Source organism: Nematocida major (assembly GCF_021653875.1).
Source record: "Nematocida major strain JUm2507 chromosome Unknown 2300, whole genome shotgun sequence".
NCBI classification, from domain to species: Eukaryota; Fungi; Microsporidia; genus Nematocida; species Nematocida major.
In genome coordinates, this window is record NW_025952924.1 from 1 (window position 1) to 18994 (window position 18994).

General features: G+C 45.9%; 14 protein-coding genes across 14 annotated transcripts; 6 read left to right on the forward strand and 8 right to left on the reverse strand.

The window, feature by feature from the left end:
- Positions 1-6: 6 nt before the first annotated feature.
- NEMAJ01_2182 (gamma-glutamyltranspeptidase / glutathione hydrolase / leukotriene-C4 hydrolase) lies at positions 7-1782 on the reverse strand (the record flags this gene model as incomplete). Its single annotated transcript, XM_047916020.1, has 1 exon — positions 7-1782. The coding sequence occupies one exon, from the start codon at positions 1780-1782 to the stop codon at positions 7-9; it is 1776 nt and encodes a 591-aa protein (XP_047771977.1).
- Positions 1783-2348: 566 nt separating this feature from the next.
- NEMAJ01_2183 (T-complex protein 1 subunit beta) lies at positions 2349-3854 on the forward strand (the record flags this gene model as incomplete). Its single annotated transcript, XM_047916021.1, has 1 exon — positions 2349-3854. One exon carries the CDS (start codon positions 2349-2351, stop codon positions 3852-3854), a length of 1506 nt encoding a protein of 501 aa, XP_047771978.1.
- A 524-nt stretch (positions 3855-4378) lies between these two features.
- Positions 4379-5227, reverse strand: NEMAJ01_2184 (uncharacterized protein; the record flags this gene model as incomplete). Its single annotated transcript, XM_047916022.1, has 1 exon — positions 4379-5227. The coding sequence occupies one exon, from the start codon at positions 5225-5227 to the stop codon at positions 4379-4381; it is 849 nt and encodes a 282-aa protein (XP_047771979.1).
- Positions 5228-5244: 17 nt separating this feature from the next.
- On the reverse strand, positions 5245-5529 carry NEMAJ01_2181 (uncharacterized protein; the record flags this gene model as incomplete). The annotated part of the gene is made up of 1 exon (XM_047916019.1): positions 5245-5529. One exon carries the CDS (start codon positions 5527-5529, stop codon positions 5245-5247), a length of 285 nt encoding a protein of 94 aa, XP_047771976.1.
- Positions 5530-6653: 1124 nt separating this feature from the next.
- NEMAJ01_2185 (histone H4) lies at positions 6654-6974 on the reverse strand (the record flags this gene model as incomplete). Its single annotated transcript, XM_047916023.1, has 1 exon — positions 6654-6974. The coding sequence occupies one exon, from the start codon at positions 6972-6974 to the stop codon at positions 6654-6656; it is 321 nt and encodes a 106-aa protein (XP_047771980.1).
- Positions 6975-7103: 129 nt separating this feature from the next.
- NEMAJ01_2186 (histone H3) lies at positions 7104-7520 on the forward strand (the record flags this gene model as incomplete). The annotated part of the gene is made up of 1 exon (XM_047916024.1): positions 7104-7520. One exon carries the CDS (start codon positions 7104-7106, stop codon positions 7518-7520), a length of 417 nt encoding a protein of 138 aa, XP_047771981.1.
- Positions 7521-8049: 529 nt separating this feature from the next.
- NEMAJ01_2187 (DNA excision repair protein ERCC-6) lies at positions 8050-9519 on the forward strand (the record flags this gene model as incomplete). The annotated part of the gene is made up of 1 exon (XM_047916025.1): positions 8050-9519. The coding sequence occupies one exon, from the start codon at positions 8050-8052 to the stop codon at positions 9517-9519; it is 1470 nt and encodes a 489-aa protein (XP_047771982.1).
- A 476-nt stretch (positions 9520-9995) lies between these two features.
- On the reverse strand, positions 9996-11417 carry NEMAJ01_2188 (uncharacterized protein; the record flags this gene model as incomplete). The annotated part of the gene is made up of 1 exon (XM_047916026.1): positions 9996-11417. One exon carries the CDS (start codon positions 11415-11417, stop codon positions 9996-9998), a length of 1422 nt encoding a protein of 473 aa, XP_047771983.1.
- A 1084-nt stretch (positions 11418-12501) lies between these two features.
- NEMAJ01_2189 (uncharacterized protein) lies at positions 12502-12819 on the forward strand (the record flags this gene model as incomplete). Its single annotated transcript, XM_047916027.1, has 1 exon — positions 12502-12819. The coding sequence occupies one exon, from the start codon at positions 12502-12504 to the stop codon at positions 12817-12819; it is 318 nt and encodes a 105-aa protein (XP_047771984.1).
- Positions 12820-13469: 650 nt separating this feature from the next.
- Positions 13470-14618, forward strand: NEMAJ01_2190 (uncharacterized protein; the record flags this gene model as incomplete). Its single annotated transcript, XM_047916028.1, has 1 exon — positions 13470-14618. The coding sequence occupies one exon, from the start codon at positions 13470-13472 to the stop codon at positions 14616-14618; it is 1149 nt and encodes a 382-aa protein (XP_047771985.1).
- Positions 14619-15145: 527 nt separating this feature from the next.
- NEMAJ01_2191 (uncharacterized protein) lies at positions 15146-16024 on the reverse strand (the record flags this gene model as incomplete). Its single annotated transcript, XM_047916029.1, has 1 exon — positions 15146-16024. The coding sequence occupies one exon, from the start codon at positions 16022-16024 to the stop codon at positions 15146-15148; it is 879 nt and encodes a 292-aa protein (XP_047771986.1).
- A 24-nt stretch (positions 16025-16048) lies between these two features.
- Positions 16049-16408, forward strand: NEMAJ01_2192 (uncharacterized protein; the record flags this gene model as incomplete). Its single annotated transcript, XM_047916030.1, has 1 exon — positions 16049-16408. One exon carries the CDS (start codon positions 16049-16051, stop codon positions 16406-16408), a length of 360 nt encoding a protein of 119 aa, XP_047771987.1.
- Positions 16409-17057: 649 nt separating this feature from the next.
- NEMAJ01_2193 (uncharacterized protein) lies at positions 17058-17903 on the reverse strand (the record flags this gene model as incomplete). The annotated part of the gene is made up of 1 exon (XM_047916031.1): positions 17058-17903. The coding sequence occupies one exon, from the start codon at positions 17901-17903 to the stop codon at positions 17058-17060; it is 846 nt and encodes a 281-aa protein (XP_047771988.1).
- Positions 17904-17926: 23 nt separating this feature from the next.
- On the reverse strand, positions 17927-18691 carry NEMAJ01_2194 (uncharacterized protein; the record flags this gene model as incomplete). The annotated part of the gene is made up of 1 exon (XM_047916032.1): positions 17927-18691. The coding sequence occupies one exon, from the start codon at positions 18689-18691 to the stop codon at positions 17927-17929; it is 765 nt and encodes a 254-aa protein (XP_047771989.1).
- Positions 18692-18994: the final 303 nt, after the last annotated feature.

Sequence of the window (18994 nt, forward strand, 5' to 3'; positions counted from 1 at the left end):
TGATCTTTATTTTCTGTCTATTCCTTCGATGTGAAAAACTCCCTCTATCTTTCTAAAGGGCACAGATGTAAATGCGTTAAATACAGTGCTTAAGCCGGGACTGTGCTTCAAGGGGGCTCCCACCACAGCAGCGCCCTTTCTTTTATCGGCAGCTGCTTGAGCTGTTCTTTTCTCGAGGCTGTACTTTATAATGTGGACGCAGCTGGATATAGTATCTGCAGAGTCTCTCAGGACCTTCCACTTTATCCCCAGGTCTGGGAGGGGGTCTCTGTAGTTGTGCTCTACTTTTATCGTGTCTCCTCCCTGATAGTGGAGTCTTGGGTGCGAAATTGCATCTTCGATCGAATTTTTGCATAAGATCGTCCTGGAGAGGGTGGAAATTACAGCTGTGGGTATCCGTATCCCCCCGGAAGACCCGAGGATGTAAAAGTCCGAGTCCATCCGCAGAATCGAGGGCATAGTCGAGGAGAGAGGCTGCTTGTACGGCTGTACTCCGTTCTTATTTCGGCAGAAAGAGCTTATTCCGCTGCTGTTTTGGAAGCCCGTGAATGTAAAGTCGTCGATTTGGTTGTTCAAAATTATCCCCGTCTGTGGGTCCATCAGCCCAGAGCCCCAATACTGATTTATTGTGGAGGTCAGAGAAACCATCATTCCGTCTCTGTCTATCACGTTTATGTGCGTTGTCCCGTGATCTTCCAGTGGTTTTTTCAGGTACGGAATAAAACGGTTTTTTTTCAGGATTTTTTCCGTTATTTTTTGCACGATCCGAGACTGCTCCGAGTGCTTGATAAGACTCTCCTGGTTTGCCTTCTCGTCCTGAAGATCGTCCAACTCCGCCCGGATCCGGTACAGCTCGTTGTACACGACCATAAGATTCTCCTGCAGAGTCTTCTCCCGGGACATGTCCACTCCCGCATCCTTCAGCTGCTTTATAACGGCAACTCCTATGCGAATCATCCACCCCATAGTTGGAAGACCTGGCGTGTAAACCTCAACGGACTCCCCAATAACCTCCGGAAAGACCTCCTTCTTAATCACGGGGATCCCCCTGAGCTCCTCCCTCGTGATGTACTCTTCCCCCGCATTTATGAAGGAAAGCAAAGAGTCAGCGACTTCTCCCGTGTAGAAGCTCCACGGATTCTCTGAAAGTACCTCCAAAGTCCGCGCCAGATTCTCCCTTTTTACGACCTCGTTCTCCCGGACAAGCCTTCCCTCCCGGAAGAATGTTTCTCGGAGGCCTGCATCCTTCACGATAATGTGCTCGAATTCCTTCAGCTTCTTTGCAAGAACTTCCTGCACGCGGAATCCCGTCCTTAGAATCCCGACTATTTCCAGGAAGAGATCCTTCCACGGGAGACGCCCATAGTCCATGTGCACTGTAAGGAGTCCCATGAGCTCGCTCGGAATTGCTATGGACTTTCGGCCACTTCTGGAATCTTCCTGTACTTTGTAGTTTTCCTTCCTTGCAGATCCGGGGGCTCTCTCTCGGAAGTTGTACTCGAAGCACTTTCCATCCTTCAGCTTCAGGAGGAGGAATCCGCCCCCTCCAAGGCCAGAAGCAAAGGAGTTTATCGCTCCAACGGCAATTGCTGTTGCAACTGCAGCATCGACTGCATTTCCCCCCCGCCCCATGACATTGTACCCACAGAGAGCAGCAACGTCTAAGTCTGAGGTGACAACTGGGAGGGCGTACTCCTGCATCCTCTCGGGCGCGGAAAGAGTCTTTCCTGCGAGTGCGACAAGGCAAATCATCTTCAGTGCACGATTTATCCCGTATTTCATACTGTGCAATTTTTATTTGTTTAGATTCCTGCAAATTATACTTTGCAGAATCCTTTGAAAGCACCGCAGAAAATTCGGAGATAAAAGTGCCTTTGGGAAAGACGTATTTTTGTTCTTTTATCGGATGGAGAAAGATCGGATATTTCGGGTTTTTGGAATTTCCAGGGCATTCTCTGGTTTCAGGCGGGGGGAGAGTGCCCGCACAGGCAAAGCACTCTATCGCACCCTGCGCTGCATTTTCAGCCTCTTCCAAGGCCTCTTCCAGCACGAGCAAGAGACAAGAGCGCGAATTCAAGGCACTTTATCGGGGCTCAGCCATCTAAATACTCCGATGAGTTCTCGATGAGTTCTCGATGAGTTCTCTATGAGTTCTCGATGCCTGTCCCATAGCCTCAGCGCGTAGCACCAAAACCCCCGAACTCCGAAAACACGCACGAAAACACTGCGATATACGAAGTCTCTCCCCCAGGAAAGAACGCACTGAGTCCACCCCGCAAGGGCAAACTGCCTCTGCGAAGTGCACCTTCTCTCTCTCCCCCTTTATATTCACTTTTTCTTTTTTTCGCATGGCAGAATTACTCAGACCAGGAGCAACGCAAGAAAGAGCAGACGAAGCCAGAACATCGTTTTTAGTTGGCGCAATAACTGCCTCTGGAATGGTAAAAAGCACACTTGGCCCCCGAGGAATGCTTAAATTGCTCTACTCCCAGAGGGGAGAGCCCATAATAACAAACGACGGAGCAACCGTGCTGAAAAACATCGTTCCCTCCGGAGCTTCCTCCAAGATCCTGATAAACTCAGCGAAAGAACATGGAGAAAAAGAAGGCGATGGAACAACTACTCTAACTGTTCTCACGGGGGAGCTCCTCCACGAAGCAGATAAGCTGATTTTTAAGGGCGCTCACCCCTACAAAATAATAACGGACTACAGAAAAGCCCACAAAGAAGCCCTGCGCCTCCTCAGGACAGTCTCTCGCGAGTGCTCCGACGAGGAAGAGATGCTCTCCCTCTCCAGGACGACTCTTTCCTCGAAGTTCTCCCCAATCGAGCTCTCCTCCCTGAGCGCCCTCTCTCTCGCCGTCTCCAGAAGGGCAGAATCGATCGAAATGGTGAACATAATAAAAGTCCCCGGCGGAGAAGTAAGTGACTCGTACCTCCACGAAGGCCTTCTCCTGGAGTGCGAGATCGGCCCAGGACAGAAGGACTCCTGCAGCAGCCCAAGAGTCCTCATCATCAACACGAGCATGGACGCAGATAAAGTGAAAATATTCAGCACAAAAGCATCCGTATCCTCCCCGAAGGAGCTCGAGAGAATCGAAGCAGCAGAGAATAGGAGGATGGCAGAGAAGGTGGAGAGCATCGCCCAGCACGCAGATATAATAGTAAATAGGCAGATAATATACGACTATCCCACACAGGAGTTCACGAAGAGGGGAAAAATCAGCATAGAGAGGGCAGACTTCTCGGGAGTGGAGATGCTCGCAAAGGCCCTTGGGGGAAGAATCCTCAGCACTTTCGACGCTGTCCAGGAGGAGGACGTTGGAACGTGCGGACTTTTCAGGAGAGTGAAGATCCAGGGGAGAAACTTCTGCGAATTCTCCGGGAATATCCGCCCAGGAGCCTGCTCCGTCGTCATCAGAGGACCCTCCAGGGAAATTCGCGAGGAGTGCGAGAGATCCCTCGTCGGGGCAGTGAAGGTCCTTATGGGGGCGTCAAAGAGGGCAGTCTGCGGGGGAGGAAGCGCAGAGGCAGCAGTCGCGCATATGATGCACCCGAAGACGGAGGGAGAAAGAGCGTACACGAGAGCCCTCCTGGAGATCACGAGGACACTCGCAGCGAATGCAGGACTCCCCGCGGATGAGACACTCGATGAAATACTTCGCAGGAACTCGGAGGGAGTCCACACGTTCGGAGTCTCCGTGGAGGAAGCTGCATGCATGGAGAAGCTCGGGGTAAGGGAGTCCCTGCGCCTGAAGGAGATCGTCTGGAGCAGGGCAGCAGAGACTGCGGAGATGCTCCTCAGGTGCGACAGTAATATCAAGTGCCGCCCCAGAGAGAGAGTCCACGAGTAATAAATAAAGCAGTTCATCAAAGAGAAAGTGTTTAGTTCGTCAAAGTTAAAGAGAGAAAGATAAAGATAAAGTGTTTAGTTCGTCAGGGAGTCTCAACGGAAAGTTAAAGAGAAATGGAAAGTCAAAGTTAAAGAGAGAAAGATAAATGAAAAGTCAATGAGAAAGTTAAAGTCAAAGATAAAAAGAAAGTTAAAGTTAAAGAGAAAGATAAAGTTAAAGATAAATTCAATGAAAAGTCAAAGTTAAAGATAAAAAGAAAGTCAAAGATAAATGGAAAGTTAAAGTCAAAGAGAGAAAGATAAATTCAAAGTCAAAGAGAAAGTTAAAGATAAAAAGAAAGTTAAAGAAAAGTTAAAGTCAAAGAGAAATATAAAGAGAGAAAGTCAAAGTTAAAGAGAGAAAGTCAAAAAAATAAAACTTCAACGAAAAGTTAACTCTACTCTAACTCTATTCTACTCATACCCTAATCATACCCTAATCATACTCTAACCCTGTCTAAATAGTTTGCGTTTGCCGTTTATTCTTTATTGCGCAATTCTAGCCTGAAGTGCACCCCACGCCCTTGTTCTTGAGAGTTCTGCTTTTGAGAATGCTTCTTTTGAGAATGTTCTCTCTGTGGGCTCGTGCATCGTCCATCCTATAGAGGGCTCCCTCCGCCTTTTCTCCCTCCGCCTGGCCTTTGCTGAGTGCATGTACGCTTTCATCGTGGAGAGAGCGACAAGGACGAGGATGCAGAAGAAAAGCACAGAAATAATCCTGTTCTTGGCGTGGGATCCAAATGTGGCGATGGAGGATATCTCTCCTGCAGACTTTTTGGCACTGCTGGAGACGTACTCCATCGCCGTATCGAGTCTTTCTATCTTATCAGACTGCGATATAACCACGGCCTTCAGCTCCTTTATTATTGTGTTTATGTAGAAGACGGACTTATAGACGGACTCTACAGTGCTTTTTCCCTCTGCAGAAAGAAGTTCTCGGGACCCCTCTATTCTCTGCAGGGAGTCATTCATGCGTGCAAGGATCGCATCTATCTTGTAGTGAAAGTGCACGCCTATAGACTCGACTAGGACGTGGTTTATGGACTTTCTGTAGGCCGTTGAAAAGTGGTCCATAATTCCCTTGGCTTTCGTTAGGTTTAAGGCTATCTCGCACTTTAAGCTTTCTATCCGCCTGACTACGTCCGTCTTGCTCTTGAAGGAGGGGATGCAGTAGAGCGCGCACTCTTTCTCCACGCGGGAGGTGAGAGACTCGAGGAGGGAGAGACTCTCGGATATTTTTCCGAAGAGAAGTTCTACCTCGTTCTTCTCCTTCGTCTTTCTCTTTTCGAAGAGGGCGCCCCGTTTCTTCAGGAACTCTCGGCTTCTGTTTTTCATTGTTTACATTTGCGCACTCAGTAGTGCTCTTCTAGGAAGCCATTGTAGTACTCCTCGTAGGAAAATGCGACAGAGGGAGAAGAAACTGCAGAATCTTTCTCCTCTGGGGCCTTCTCTCTTGTGCGCTTATCCTTCGCCCTCCTGTTCTGGAACCATATCTGCACAGTCCGCATCGGGATGTTAAACTCCTTGGAAAGCTTCTTTCTGAGCTCATTCCCTGGCTTTGGGTTGCTCTTGTATACAACCAGGAGCAGCCTCGTCTGGGAGGGCAAAAGTCTTGGCCTGCGTATTTTCTTTTCCATGTGCTCTTGATCTTTCCTTCTTATATTTCTTGCACTCCCATCATTCTGATCCCAGTCTGCCCTGGACATGCACTCACTGCAAGCACGGAAACTCAAAGGGGAGTATTGCATAGTTATATGTTATAGGTAGAATAGTTAGTATGTGGTTAGAATAGTTAGTATAGTTATAGGTAGAATAGTTATAGGTAGAATACTCTGTGGTTATAGTAACATAGTATAGTTGTAATAGTATAGTTAGTATAGTATAGTTATAGGTAGAATAGTATACTAGTATAGTTAGAATAGTTATAGGTATAATAGTGTTAGAGTTAGAATAGTCTGTGGTTATACTAATATAGTATAGTTGTAATAGTATAGTTATAGGTAGAATAGTTATAGGTAGAATAGTATGTGGTTATTATAGTTAGAGTATTGAACTAGTTAGATTTATTATGTGGCTATAGTATTGAACTAGTTAGATTTATTATGTGGCTATTATGTGGCTATAGCACTCTGTGGTTATCCTATCCTTGCATAGCTGTACAAATTCAATATATTCTTCATATTTATTGGATTATTGCGTTTTTCCTGTTATTCATATTTAGCCCTTTATCTTATGCATATCCTGTTTTTATAAATTTACTCTATTCCCTTGTGCATACTTTTGTACTTTATTGGCCTTTGCTTTAGTCTGTGCTGGATGTTTACTTGTGATTGGCCATTGTTTTGGCAGGAGTTGATCCGGCATAAAGTTGTTCTGGACTGCGCGTGTTTAATCAGGCTGAATTCTATGGTAAAGCCACTATTTCACTTGGCACTTCCTGCAGTCTCTGCTTGGCCTGTGCCTTCACTCTCTATATCTTTAGCATACATAGCATACTCATACTCATACATAGCATACTATTACTCATACATCTATAACATATTTATACTATACATACATTATCCATAACATACTCAGTCTATTCCCATGACGTAACATACATCTATACCATACTCAGTCTATTCCCATAGCATAATATGGCATAATATCCTTATCCTGCACTATGTACTATATTTGTATTATGTTTTTTATGGAATTTCTGGGACTATTTTAAAAATGAAGAGTGCTATAGTTAGTGTGCTTTATTTCTCAACTTCTCAGCCTATCGAGTGGATCCGAATCCAATCAAAGTCACTCCCTGCTTCTTGAGAGAGTACAGTACATCCTGGCACGAAACGGTCTTTCTCTTTCCGTGGTTGCAGTAAGTGACTGCGCATCGAATGATTCCCTCGAGGTAGGTCTTGGCCATTGTGTTTATTTCGCTGTAGACTCCAGCGCTGACTCTCTTCACTCCTCCCCTTCTGGCAAGCCTCCTTATTGCGGGCTTGGATATTCCCATCGTCTGCTGGGTTGCTCGCCTGTGTCTTTTGGCTGATCCTTTTCCAAGACCTTTTCCTCCCTTTCCTCTTCCTGCAAGTGACATAAAAACACAAAAACATTTGCTATTTATACTTTTAGAAACCCCGCGCATTCATGCCTTGCCCGCGCATTTGCAGCCGGGAATAAGCCCGCCAAAATGCGTATAAATATAGAGAAGAATAGAAAAAAACAGATGGCAAGAACGAAGCAAACCGCAAGAAAATCAACGGGAGGAAAAGCCCCAAGGAAGCAGCTGGCCACGAAGGCAGCAAGGAAGAGCACCGCCTCAGGGGCAGTTGCTGCTAAAAGGCCGCACCGTTTCAAGGCCGGAACAGTCGCCCTCCGGGAGATCCGAAAGTACCAGAAAACCACAGACCTTCTCATCCGAAAGCTGCCCTTCCAGAGACTCGTCCGGGAGGTTGCAAGCGAGCACAAGGCAGACGTCAGATTCCAGTCTTCCTCCATTCTTGCAATCCAGGAGAGTCTCGAGAACTACCTCACAGGCCTGTTCGAGGACAGCAACAGATGCGCAATACATGCAAAGAGAGTCACTCTTATGGCTAGAGACTTGCACTTAGTAAATAAGATAAAATCAACTATCATTGCATAATACGTAATAAAGGACACTAAATCATGGGCTCACTGCAGGATTCAGCAGAATTCACATTCATTACATCATCATTACGAGGATATTGTTACAGTGGAGAATACTTTTATAGTAGAGTATACTTTTACAGTAGAGTATAGTTTTACAGTGGATAATAGCTTAATACTGGGATAGCTTAATACTGGAATATTGTTACACTGGATATTAGCTTAATACGAGCATAGCTTAATACGAGCATGGTTTTACAGTGGATAATACTTTTACAGTGGAGTATAGCTTAATACTGGAATATGTAATACGAGAATGGCTTAACACGAGAATACTTTTACAGTGGATGATACTAGCTTAATAATGGAATAGCTTAATACTGGAGAACACTTTTACAGTGGATACTAGCTTAAATTCGCAGCTTATAATGGTTTCATCTGAATGATTTAGCAGCAGCACATAATAATCCGATGCTTAACTGCACGGGCTCTCCTTTCGCTTCTCCACCCTCTTTTCTTGCAGCAGGGGAATGCAAAGTTTTCTCATGGTTGGACTCAGCAAGCATCAAGAGCAGGGCGTGGAGTGGCTCTGGGAGAAAGTCCAGGCAAAAAAAGGCGCTATTTTGGGCGATGAAATGGGAACGGGAAAGACTGCGCAGGTCCTTGCAGTGATCGAAAGAGTCTGGTCGGAGATCGGGCAGTCCGTCCTTGTCCTCGCTCCGTGCACACTCCTCGAGAACTGGAGGAGGGAGGCTGCGAAGTTCCACTGCAGATTCCCCGTGAAGATCCTGCGATCCCCAGACGAGGATTTGTCTCTTTCCATCTGCAGGGCGGAGGGAGAGTACGTGATTCTCACGAACTACGAGCTTTTCTACAGGAACAGAGAGGCTTTTCTCGGGCTTTTCTTTGACCTCGTCGTACTCGATGAGGCACACCGCGTGAAGAATGTGAAGACGAGAATCACACGGGCTGCGAAGGAGGTGGATGCTCGCTCGAAAATATGCATAACTGGGACTCCAATACAGAACAGCCTTGCAGAGCTCTGGAGTATCGTCGAGATAGTTCGCCCGGGATACTTTGGAGACTTCTCTCGGTTCAAGGAGGAAGTCGCTCTCCCCCTGAAGAGGAGTACATTAAAGTCTGCATCCCCGCGAGAGAAGGCCCAGGGAGAAATTGTCCGGCAGAGGATAAACTCTCTCCTCGGGGAGACTGTTCTGAGGCGGACAAAGGCAGATGTTGGGGTTGCAGTAGAGAAGGAGGAGCACGTCATCTTCTGTCCCCTCACAGAGTCCCAGCAGAAAGCGTACGAGAGAGTTTTGGGGAGTGACGTATACTCAGAGCGAGGAGCAAAGACTCTTCTCGGGAGGGGGAGTCCTTTGAAGGCAGTTGGACGCCTGCGGAGTATTTGCAATCACCCGGTATACGCGGAGAAGGAGATGACTCACTGGAGAGAGAGCGGGAAGATGCAGGCAGTGCACAGGCTTCTTTTCCTGTGGAGAAAGTCCGGGAGAAAAATCGTCCTTTTCAGCCAGTACAGGGAAGTCCTGCGAATACTCGAGCGAATGTGCAGGGATATCGGGGTTTTGGAGAGAGTCTACAGAATAGACGGGAGCAGCCCAATTTCCGAGAGGGAGCGAGTTCTGAAGGAGTTCGGGGGAAGTTCTGGGGTGGAGATTTTTCTGGTGAGCAGCCGAGTCGGGGGAGAGGGCGTGAACTTGCAGCGTGCGGATACGGTGATCATTTTCGACGTGGACTGGAACCCGTACAACGAGGAGCAGGCGAAGGGCCGTGTTGCTCGGATGGGGCAGTTGGAGAAGGTGGAGGTTTTCCGGCTTATGTGCAGGGGAACTGTTGAGGAGAGCGTTTTGGACGTGCAGGGAGTGAAAAAGGCCGTTGCTGCGGGAGTTCTTGACCGAGTTCCCGTGGGAAAACTCTTTGAGAAGGTGGATCTGTGCAGGCTCTTCCACTACGAGCACGACCCAGAGGATGTAAGCGATATCACGCAGTATAGATAGAAGGGTGCAACACATAAAAAGCCAGCACGAGATATCAGGAGCTATTCTAACAGAATAACTCTAACAGAATAATATAGCAGGAGATATTCTAACAGAATAAATATAGAAGAAATAATTTAGCAGGAATAAATATAGAAGAAGATATTCTAACAGGATAAATATAGCAGGAGATATTCTAACAGAAATAAATTTAGCAACAACAGAAATAAAATCCAACTAGTTAAAAAACACCAGAACAAAACTATAAATGACAAAACACATTTAGCAACAACATAACATAAATATAGCAACAACAGAACAACTCTAACAGAAATAAATTCTAACAGGAATATGCTATGCTTGCATTCATGCAATAAACTAGTAACGACAGAATAGACTAAGGTATTCAGCACAGTCTGCCTGTATAAGAGTGTGGCTCTTCTGTTGCATTTATTTCTATGTTTTGCAGGGAGTGCTTCTGCGATGCTTTTGGGTATCTATGCTACGACTGCAAGCATGTCTTTTGAAAGGGCGTCTGGGTCGTACTCGGAGGGACTTCCACACCAGAGCCCGGAGGGAATCGGGAGAATAATGTGGAAAATATACGATAGAAGCTCACTGAACTCTTCACTGCATGCATTGTACACCCGCACAGAATCCGTGTCTTTTTCTGCGTGCGACCAGACTTCAACCCTCTCTGAGTTTTTTTCTTTGATGAGCGTAAACACTCTCTCCTTCTCCACGGGAAATTCGCTCTCTTGGGAGGAGGAGTTTAAAACTATCAGGGTTCTGCCCAGGGAAAGAATATTTTCGCTGAATAGAGTCTTCCTCCACTCGGAGCTTGGCAGTTTTCGCTGCGGTATGAAATAGACCTCCTGCAGAGAGTTTCCGTCGAGTGCCAGGCATCCCCCATCCTCCCCGTGCATTAGCTCGTTCTTTATAAGAGCCCACGCCCTCCTTTTTGCCTTGAAAGTGCACTCTCTGCAGTCTTCCTCCTCGGAAAGAAGGGTTTCAAAGTACGCTTTTTCTGCGAGAAGATCCTCTGCATGCCTAAACTCCTGGGATTTTATCATTACGTGCGTTTTGATGTTGTATCCCTGGTTGCTATCGAGAGGAGAGATTTGCTGCGTGTATATGTTGTGTAGCACAGCCATGTTTTTTTTGTGCTTTTCCTGCGGGGTGGAAATGTCGACTTTCTTTGAGATTCTATGCACAAGAGCTTGGAGTATCATCGAAATATTCTTCTCTGGGTGGCACAATCCTGCACTCTCCATGCTTTTTGTGAGCTCTAAATATTCGCTGATGTGCATGCTAACCATCACGTTCGGAAGGCTTCTTCTCGTTGCAATTATAACGGGAGAGGGCCAGACGGAAAATTCCAGCCATTTCATGGATCCCTCCATATCTATGCTGAGAAACCCGTTTTTTCGCCTGGAGAATGCGCTGGTGTACAGAAAGTTGTCGTTGATGATGTAGTTCAGCCTCCAGGAGCTGCCGTTTCTACCTTTCTTTGGGATGCTAACGAAAAGGCACGTGGCTTTCTCGCTCGGTGAGACTTCCGGGAGGATGTCGGATATTGGGACGCGCTTTATCCACATTCCCTGGCAGTTGAGGCTTTCAGTCCCTCGGCAGTTAAAGTACCTTTCGTCCAAAATTATGTGCTCGCTCAAGCTTGCACTCTGGAGAAAGACTACAGTGCTCTCCTGCATACAGCGAAGTATCTTTTCTATGTGCATGTTCAAATAGACTGGGCGTGGATAGTGCCCAATTTTCCTGCTGATTGTGTTCGGGCGTGCTATGTGGCTGGGGGAGTACTCTATCTGCACTGACTCCATGCTGAAAATCGGCCTAAAAGTCATCCATCCAAACTCGAGATTCTGCACGAGCATCGCCATTCTGCCCATTTTCAGCAAGAGCATAAACCCGAAAAATTGCACGTTTTTTTTCCAAAACATTTCACTTGGAGTAACTCTGTCATTTATACATTTTTAGATCATCTGATCGCACGCAGAAGTTGAATGTACAAATATTGCAGTGATCTCTTTAAAAATCAAGCTTATCTGCAGAGTGCAATTCTTTATATTCTATACGTGCAGGAAGCCAGAACTTTTGCATCTCTATGACTGCAGGTGGACTATGCTGTTGTTCTCGGGTGTGTCTCGATTCCATCTTGTTGTGAGCCCAAAGCCACGGCCTTGCTTCGTTTACGCTCGCACTTCGCTAAAAGTCGGCAAAATGCGAGAATCTGTCTTTTCCTGTTAAATAGACGCTTTTAGCTATGGATTTTCGTGCATGTTTCAGCACTTTTCTCTTCCCACTGAGAGCATATGAGAAAAGATGGCAAAAAGATGCGACCCAGAAGCACACGCTTGCTCCAGGACAGAGCAAGAAAGCATCCTTGCAAATATCCGCTTGTTTCTCCGCATTTTCCGGAAGTTTCAGACACCTCGAATGACCCAAATTCTCCCATAAATGCCGTGGGAACCCGCAGAAAAGCACGGGAGCACTCCCACGGGCCTATGCACCCCCTAACTTGCAGGATAGACCCTGAAAAAAACGTCTCTTTTTTGGCGTCCTGAAGTCGTCCGCATCCCGCCGAGAGCAAAGAAAATTCCCCCGTGAAAAATGCGAGCAAAAGCACAAAAGAAATCCGTGTTTTGCAGCTCTGCAGTGCTGTATGGGTGAAAGCATGGCTGCTCGTGATTGGCTATTGCTTATATAGGCATAATCAAGGGACTGCCCAACTTAAACATTATGGGACGAATTAAACAATGTCTGTAGAAGCAGGTCAATAAACAATAAAGGCCGTGAATTTCACTAGCACTTCCCATTACAACTTGCAGTAAGTACAGGAGATACAGGACTATTTCTGGATGTTCTATCCATAGGTCTGCCCGCATGCGGAAATAGACACTGTGATTTCACTCCAAAGCACGCTTTATGAGTGCAATATCATATGATGCGCATCTTTGCTCATTTATATAAGGCTGCCCTCTCTTTTGCATGAATAAAAATTCAGAAGAAGTAGATAAAAGCAGCTCGAATAAGTGCCTCTGCGTGCAAATAGTAGGCAATAATTACTGCATGGAGTATTGCACGTTTCCGCGTGAAGAAAGGATTTCTCCCCCAGAAGAGTCTGTTTCTTACCCGAAAATGCTCATTTGTTTCCTGGTCCTGTGCCTTAAGCTTCTGGTTTTTGCTCTTATTGCTTTCCTGGTCTACCGTTGGAGCCTCTTCTCCCTGGAAATGCACTCGAAAGAGGGGAAGTGCTTGGGAACAGACACTCTCCAATGCAATGGCACCAGAGAGTCTGCAGAGTAGCTGGCCCTGGCATGAAAATAACGTGTTTTCAGGTTTTTATTCGGTTTAATTTTGGTTTCAGGAACATTTTCTGGGCGGATGATTTTCCTCCTTAGGCACTCAGCGACAGCAGGCACTTCTCAGCATTTTCTCCTTCAATGCGAGAAGGAGACTGCATTTTTGCAGCTTTCCGACAGTGTGACTTCTGCTCTTCAAATGGTTAAGCCAGAAAGATGCCCAAAGTAAAAGACACGAGCAGACAGCGCTTTCTCTGGATTTCGCCTACGAATAAAGGGCCTGCTTTTTATTTTTGATCTTCTCTTCAACCGGAAAAAAGTTCGTAAAGTTTTTTCTGGTTCTGCTGGGGTATACTCCCGTGGAAAACTCGGATAAAATCCGGATTTTTATGGGGCCTTCACTCTCGGGCTATGAAGAGCCTAGCACCCGACCATGCAGATGCTCGTTTTCTGGATCTTCTTGCAGCAGAATCAGAGACCTCGCAGTTGCAGAAAAGAGGTTTAGGCCGCTTTTCAAATGGAAAAGGCAAGAGAAGAAGAGAGCGAGAAGACTCTTTGGAAAGGACCTGTCTCCCTGAAAAGAGCACCCAACGGCCCTATTTCATCTGCCTGATCCTGGCGTAAAACTTTTAGAATTTTATTTAAACCGTAGAAATGCAAGAAAACGGCAGAGACTTTAAAGCCCTCCAGGGCGTCAACGCTGCAAACGAGTACGCCGTGGGAGTGGAATTTATCCAGCACAACAAGGAGTCTTTTCTCAAAAACATCTCCCAAGAGAACCCAGTCTTTAAAAGGAGCACAATTTTCCAGGAGATGGCGACGTATTTCGTGCTCCCCCTTATAAGAGACGCATTCCTATGGGTTTTTGAGTTTATCCGAAACCTCATCCACATCGGATTTATGGAGTACCTGTACTTTTTCAGCTTCTTCGTCTACACGTCCACATACAGCATCTACAGCGAAAGCTTCCACACTCTGCGCTACACGCAAAGAATGCTGTGCGATATTTTCACGTTTTCCCCGCTTATATGCGCCCAAATAGTTCACACGTGGTGCAACTACGAGGGATTTATGTATCCCCTCGCATACGGTTCCTTCTGCATGATGGTTGTCGTGGGGCCTCGCCTCTCGCTGCACACAATGGACATTATACGGGACAAAATACCGTTTTTCAGGTCCAAAAACTCAGACGAAATCATGTACGGAATTGCTGCAGGATTTTCCCTTTTCTATGGGATTACCATAGCCGTCCTTCTATACACAGACTATTACTGCCCAATCTCCCTTCTCGTGTGGTCTGGGAAAATAACGGATCTCTACATAAGAGAGTGTTTTGCCGGAATTATCTCTTTTTCTGCTATCAGAGCATTCTTCCTCTACACTGAAGTAGTTCTCGACAAGGCCCCGTACCGAAAGAAGAACCTGCTGCTTTCCGAGCGAGATGTTTTCCGCGTGAAGTCTTCTCTTATGCTGATTATGATGTATTTCCTGGTCCTGCTGGGCTCCGGTGCCTTTATATACACGTACTACTCTTTCAAACTCGCTGCAGAGGATACCTCCATTGTCGAAGACATTCAGTGCATAAGCTACGTTACAAAAGGCGTGATGTGTGATCCGCTTCTGGTGATTTTGGACATAAGCAGGGCTAGTTTGGTCAGTGTGTGGGAGATCGCAAAGGAGAAGCTGGTTGTCGTAGGGGATTTCCTAAAAAAGCACGTTATGCGCCCATTGGCAGGGAATTACTATTTGCCCGATGGAACTTTGGTTCGAACTCCGCGATTAAACTTCTACGCGGGCCTTTAGGCCGTTAAATGCAGGAGCATCCGAGGTATTATGCCCGTTCTGCCTGTACAAGCTATACTGCAACTGTCCAGTGCGCCCTCAATACGTAGATACCTATACAGAGCCAGGCAGCACAGTTCTACTGCAAGAGAAAAAGAGAGTCCATAGAGCAAATATTCAGCCGGCAGACAATAGCTAGACAGTAAAAGACAATGCGAAACAATAAAAATACTTAGAATTCAGTAGTTCAATGAGTAGAAGTAACAGGCAGTAATTTAGTAACTAGACCGCAGTTATTCAATAGGTAGAACTGTAACAGAATCATACAATAATTATTCAGTACTTATTCAGTAGATAAAACAGTACTTATTCAATAGATAGACACAATAATTATTCAATAATTATTCAATAGATAAAACAGTAATTATTCAATACTTATTCAATAGATAAACACTTATTCAGTAGTTATTCAATAGATAAAACAGTAATTATTCAATAGCTAGACACTTATTCAATAGATAAAACACTTATTCAATAGCTAGACAGTATTAGTACGTCTCCAAGTTTGTGTGTTTTGCCTCTACCTGCTCTGCCTGGGAGAGTGTGCGTATGTCAGCACTCGCTATCCATCCCTTGATCAGTATTCTGTACGTTTTCTTGTGCGAGATCTTCTCTGGGCGCACGACAAGGCTGGGCTTCGTCATAATCCCGTTTTCAAAGGGGTACTTCGAAAGCACCAAAGGAAGAGCACAGACAGTGCTTGCCTGCGTGTTGATGATTGAGTCCAGCACAAACAGAACAGCCCTCCCAGACAGACCCCATCCCTCGTCTCCGTCTCTCTGGAAGCTGCTCTCAAAAAGGTCCGCAATATCCGCATCTTTCGCTAGCACGTACAGTGCGTATGATCCGTTGTTTTTGCAGCATATTCTGCTGCACCCCGCATATCCGCTCGTGTGGAAGAAGAAAACACTTCCGCTCGAATACGCGTGGAAAGAAAAGTCTTTTTTTGCTGCATTTGCATTCCTGTAGTCCGTGAAAAGGCCTGCTAGACCCTTTCTCCAGCTGCGAAATATCGCATTATACGCTGCAGAGTCCTCCCGCAGTATCAAGTGCGTCTCCGGGGTCTGATAGTACACGCATTTTCCCACTTCTTTTTCAAGTGCCTCTTTCACGGCCTCCTCAGCAGATGCTTTCACGTAGTTGAATATCCCCGTCTCTGGGACTGCAGATCCTGCCTTCTCTGCGAGGGAGTACACTCCCAGTGCATCCAGAATGGTCTTCTCGTCAATTTCCTTCGCTTTTTCCGGGTGCTGCTTTGTCTCCTCCTCAGGCACAGTCTCAACTGCCCCCGTGTCAAAAACCCTGCAAATAACGGACTCAACTGTCGATGTGTCCTGGCTCTTTACTCCAAAGGGGTTCTTCCTCATAAGAAACGAGTTGCAAATTTTTAGATGCAGGAAAAGGCAAAGACCCACTCCAGAAAGCCAGCGCACCAAAACACCTTCGCATTTAGGCACAACCCAAACTCAGCCCTAACGAAGGAAATAGCTGCTATTCCGATCACAGGCCTGTGCAGAAGGTGCACGGAAAAAATTAACTGGAGAAAGCAGTACCGAAAGTACAAAATACAGACGCATATTTCCCGGTGCACGATCTGCCTGCAGAAAAGCATAAAACTAGCGTATAATATCGTGTGCGAGCCCTGCGGGGAAAGCAAAAAGGTGTGCCGTATGTGCAGGGTAGGGCTCTGCTTTGAAACGTGTGCTCCTCTTGCAGAAGTCCTCAGCCAGAAGGCAGAGGAGCAGGCCTAGAAGAACCACGCCCGAAATCCGCAGAGAGTGAGTTTATAACGGAAAACTCTTGAATTGAGAAAGTTTCAACTCAGCAAGAATCAAGGCTAAAACAGAAGCTGTTTCCGTGCAGAGTCTTTTCTGCCTGCATCTGCGGCTTTTCTGTGCGTGTCTCTGGCGAGTCCTGTCCGGAGAGAAAAATAAAAGTCAGCATAAACTCAGAAAAGATACACTTTCAATCTAAAATACGCCCTTGAACAACCAGAATAATCATGTGATAGTAGCATAATGACATTATAACATGTTAGAATACGATAATGTATGGCAATAGCGTAATAACATAATAACATACTAACATACTAACATAATAACATAATAACATGATAGAATACGATACTAACATACTAACATACTAATATGTCAACATAATAACATAATAGAATATGATAATAACATACTAACATAATAACATGATAGAATACGATAATAACATACCAACATGATAACATAATAACATAATAACATGATAACAACTGATTGTCATATATTACTAGCATATTCTATCATTCTATCATTGTATGATGATGATGGTGTATCAAAGTCGGTTACTCAGTAGCATTATTCTATACAAGTGTTTTATTATCTATGTGTGTTGTTCGGGTAGACTCGCCTACTCCGTCTGCCCTCCTACCAGAGCATTTAGCTCTACGTGGCTGGAGGAGATGGACTTTGCCGTGCGAAGGGGAGGCCAGTAGTTCCTGTACCCGAAGGATGCAGCACCCGCTGGAGCCCTGCACAGGAGAAAGTGAAGAGGCCCTCCGAAGACGCTCCCCATATTCTGTCGGAGACTCTTCCTGTACGGATTCTTTGCCCGTTCTAGGCCCAACTCCTCGAGTCTCCTGACCTGGAGGTGCTCCAAATACGTTTCATTCAGGAGCATCAGCCGAATCTGCCGGATCATTATGAAGAGAACTCCAACCCCAGCCAAAAGCATAACCAAAATGTTTACGCATATAAGGCATATCGAAGGACTAATCACAACAGAGTCGTAGACTTCCCGAATCCGCAGGCGAAATACGTAGCTGTGCAAGCACAGGGAGAGAACTGCGCTTATAAATAGGCTGGAAATAAGCTTAATGAAATTCCCCAAGTTACTCGCATTGATGCACGACCCCACCCACGGGCAGTGATGATCCATCTTCGTGATGCACTTTTTGCAGCGAGTGCAGTGATGGGCTCTTTCAGGCTTTGCCATCCTGCACTCGTAGCAGAACCTTCCCCCGGGGACGTACTCCTCCTCTCTCACGTATCCCCGGGTTCTGCTCACACACACGAGAAGAAGCAGGTCCAGAACCACGAACGCATTCAAAAGTGCAAGAATTCCCCGGGTTACTTCCCACTCTTTCAGGTCCTCCCACAGGAGAAGAGGCCCTGAAGCAACTCCAATATACCCTATAAGGAAGTACGTTAGGGAAAGCCCTACTTTATCCATGTAGCTTCTGTTGCTGAAATACATAAACAAAGAAAAGAATGAATTATTTATTTTAGCGAGTCCCAGTTCTGTGGCAGCATAAGCCCTGCCAGCTCCCTCTGATCTTTTTTTTCCTCTCGCATTTGGCTCTTCCTGTACCATCTGTACTCCTTCTGGTCCTGGCTGCGGATGGGTTTTCCGCTCTTTGTTGTGAGGATCTTCTCTGTGAATTTGTAGTTTTTGCTGAGGTGGAGGTGCACTTTCCCGTCTACCTCCGTATATCCTATGCGGGTTATTGTGGAGTATCCGCAAGACCTGCAAAAGTCCAGTCCCTTTGCAGCGCTCCTGTCGTCTATTCCGTACGTTTTATTGCAGGTGTAGCAGCGCAGCATGTACTTTCTGGCTCTATCAACGAAAGTATCGTGCAATTCCACGCCCAGCTGAGCCATCAGAGACTTCAGGGCGTTATCGAGGGAGACAGCAACGACTTGCGTGACCTCCTTCTGGATCGACTCTTCAGTGATCCACGCGGAAAACACAGAGTTGTTCTCCTCCGATATTTCCAGGGCAAGAGCTGCTAGCTGTATATCCTGCTTGCTCAGCCCGGAAAAGCCCATCTCCAGAGCCTTCTCTTCTGCTATTTTTACGTACTTCTCCACGGGGTCTCTCACCTCTATCTTGCACATGTGGAGAGAGATCAGCTGGGTGCTCTCATTGCACTTTAGCTCATCTGCAACTGCCTGCGGAATGTATCCCTTCGCATAGTCCATCTGCGAGATAATCGAGTTAATAACTGCCGAAGCGTCTATGACAAGAACTGTATTCGCAGACATAAGTGAAAAAATGAGAAAAGAAAAAGCATAAAAAGAGAAGGAAAAGCGTAGGAAAAGAGAAAAAAAGAGAAACAAAAAGCGCTGTTACATGCTGAAAACAGCTGAATGTATAGGAAATTAATCAATAGATCTAACTAGTTTAAAAAAAGAGAAAAAAAGACGCCTTTGAGAAAAATAAAGAATCTCTGCAGATATTTAGAGTTGTACTACGGGAAGTGCTAAGTGAAATTCACGGTCTTTATTATTTTTCTACTGCTTAAATAGACATTATTCAAATTGTCTCAAAATGTCCGAGTTATATTG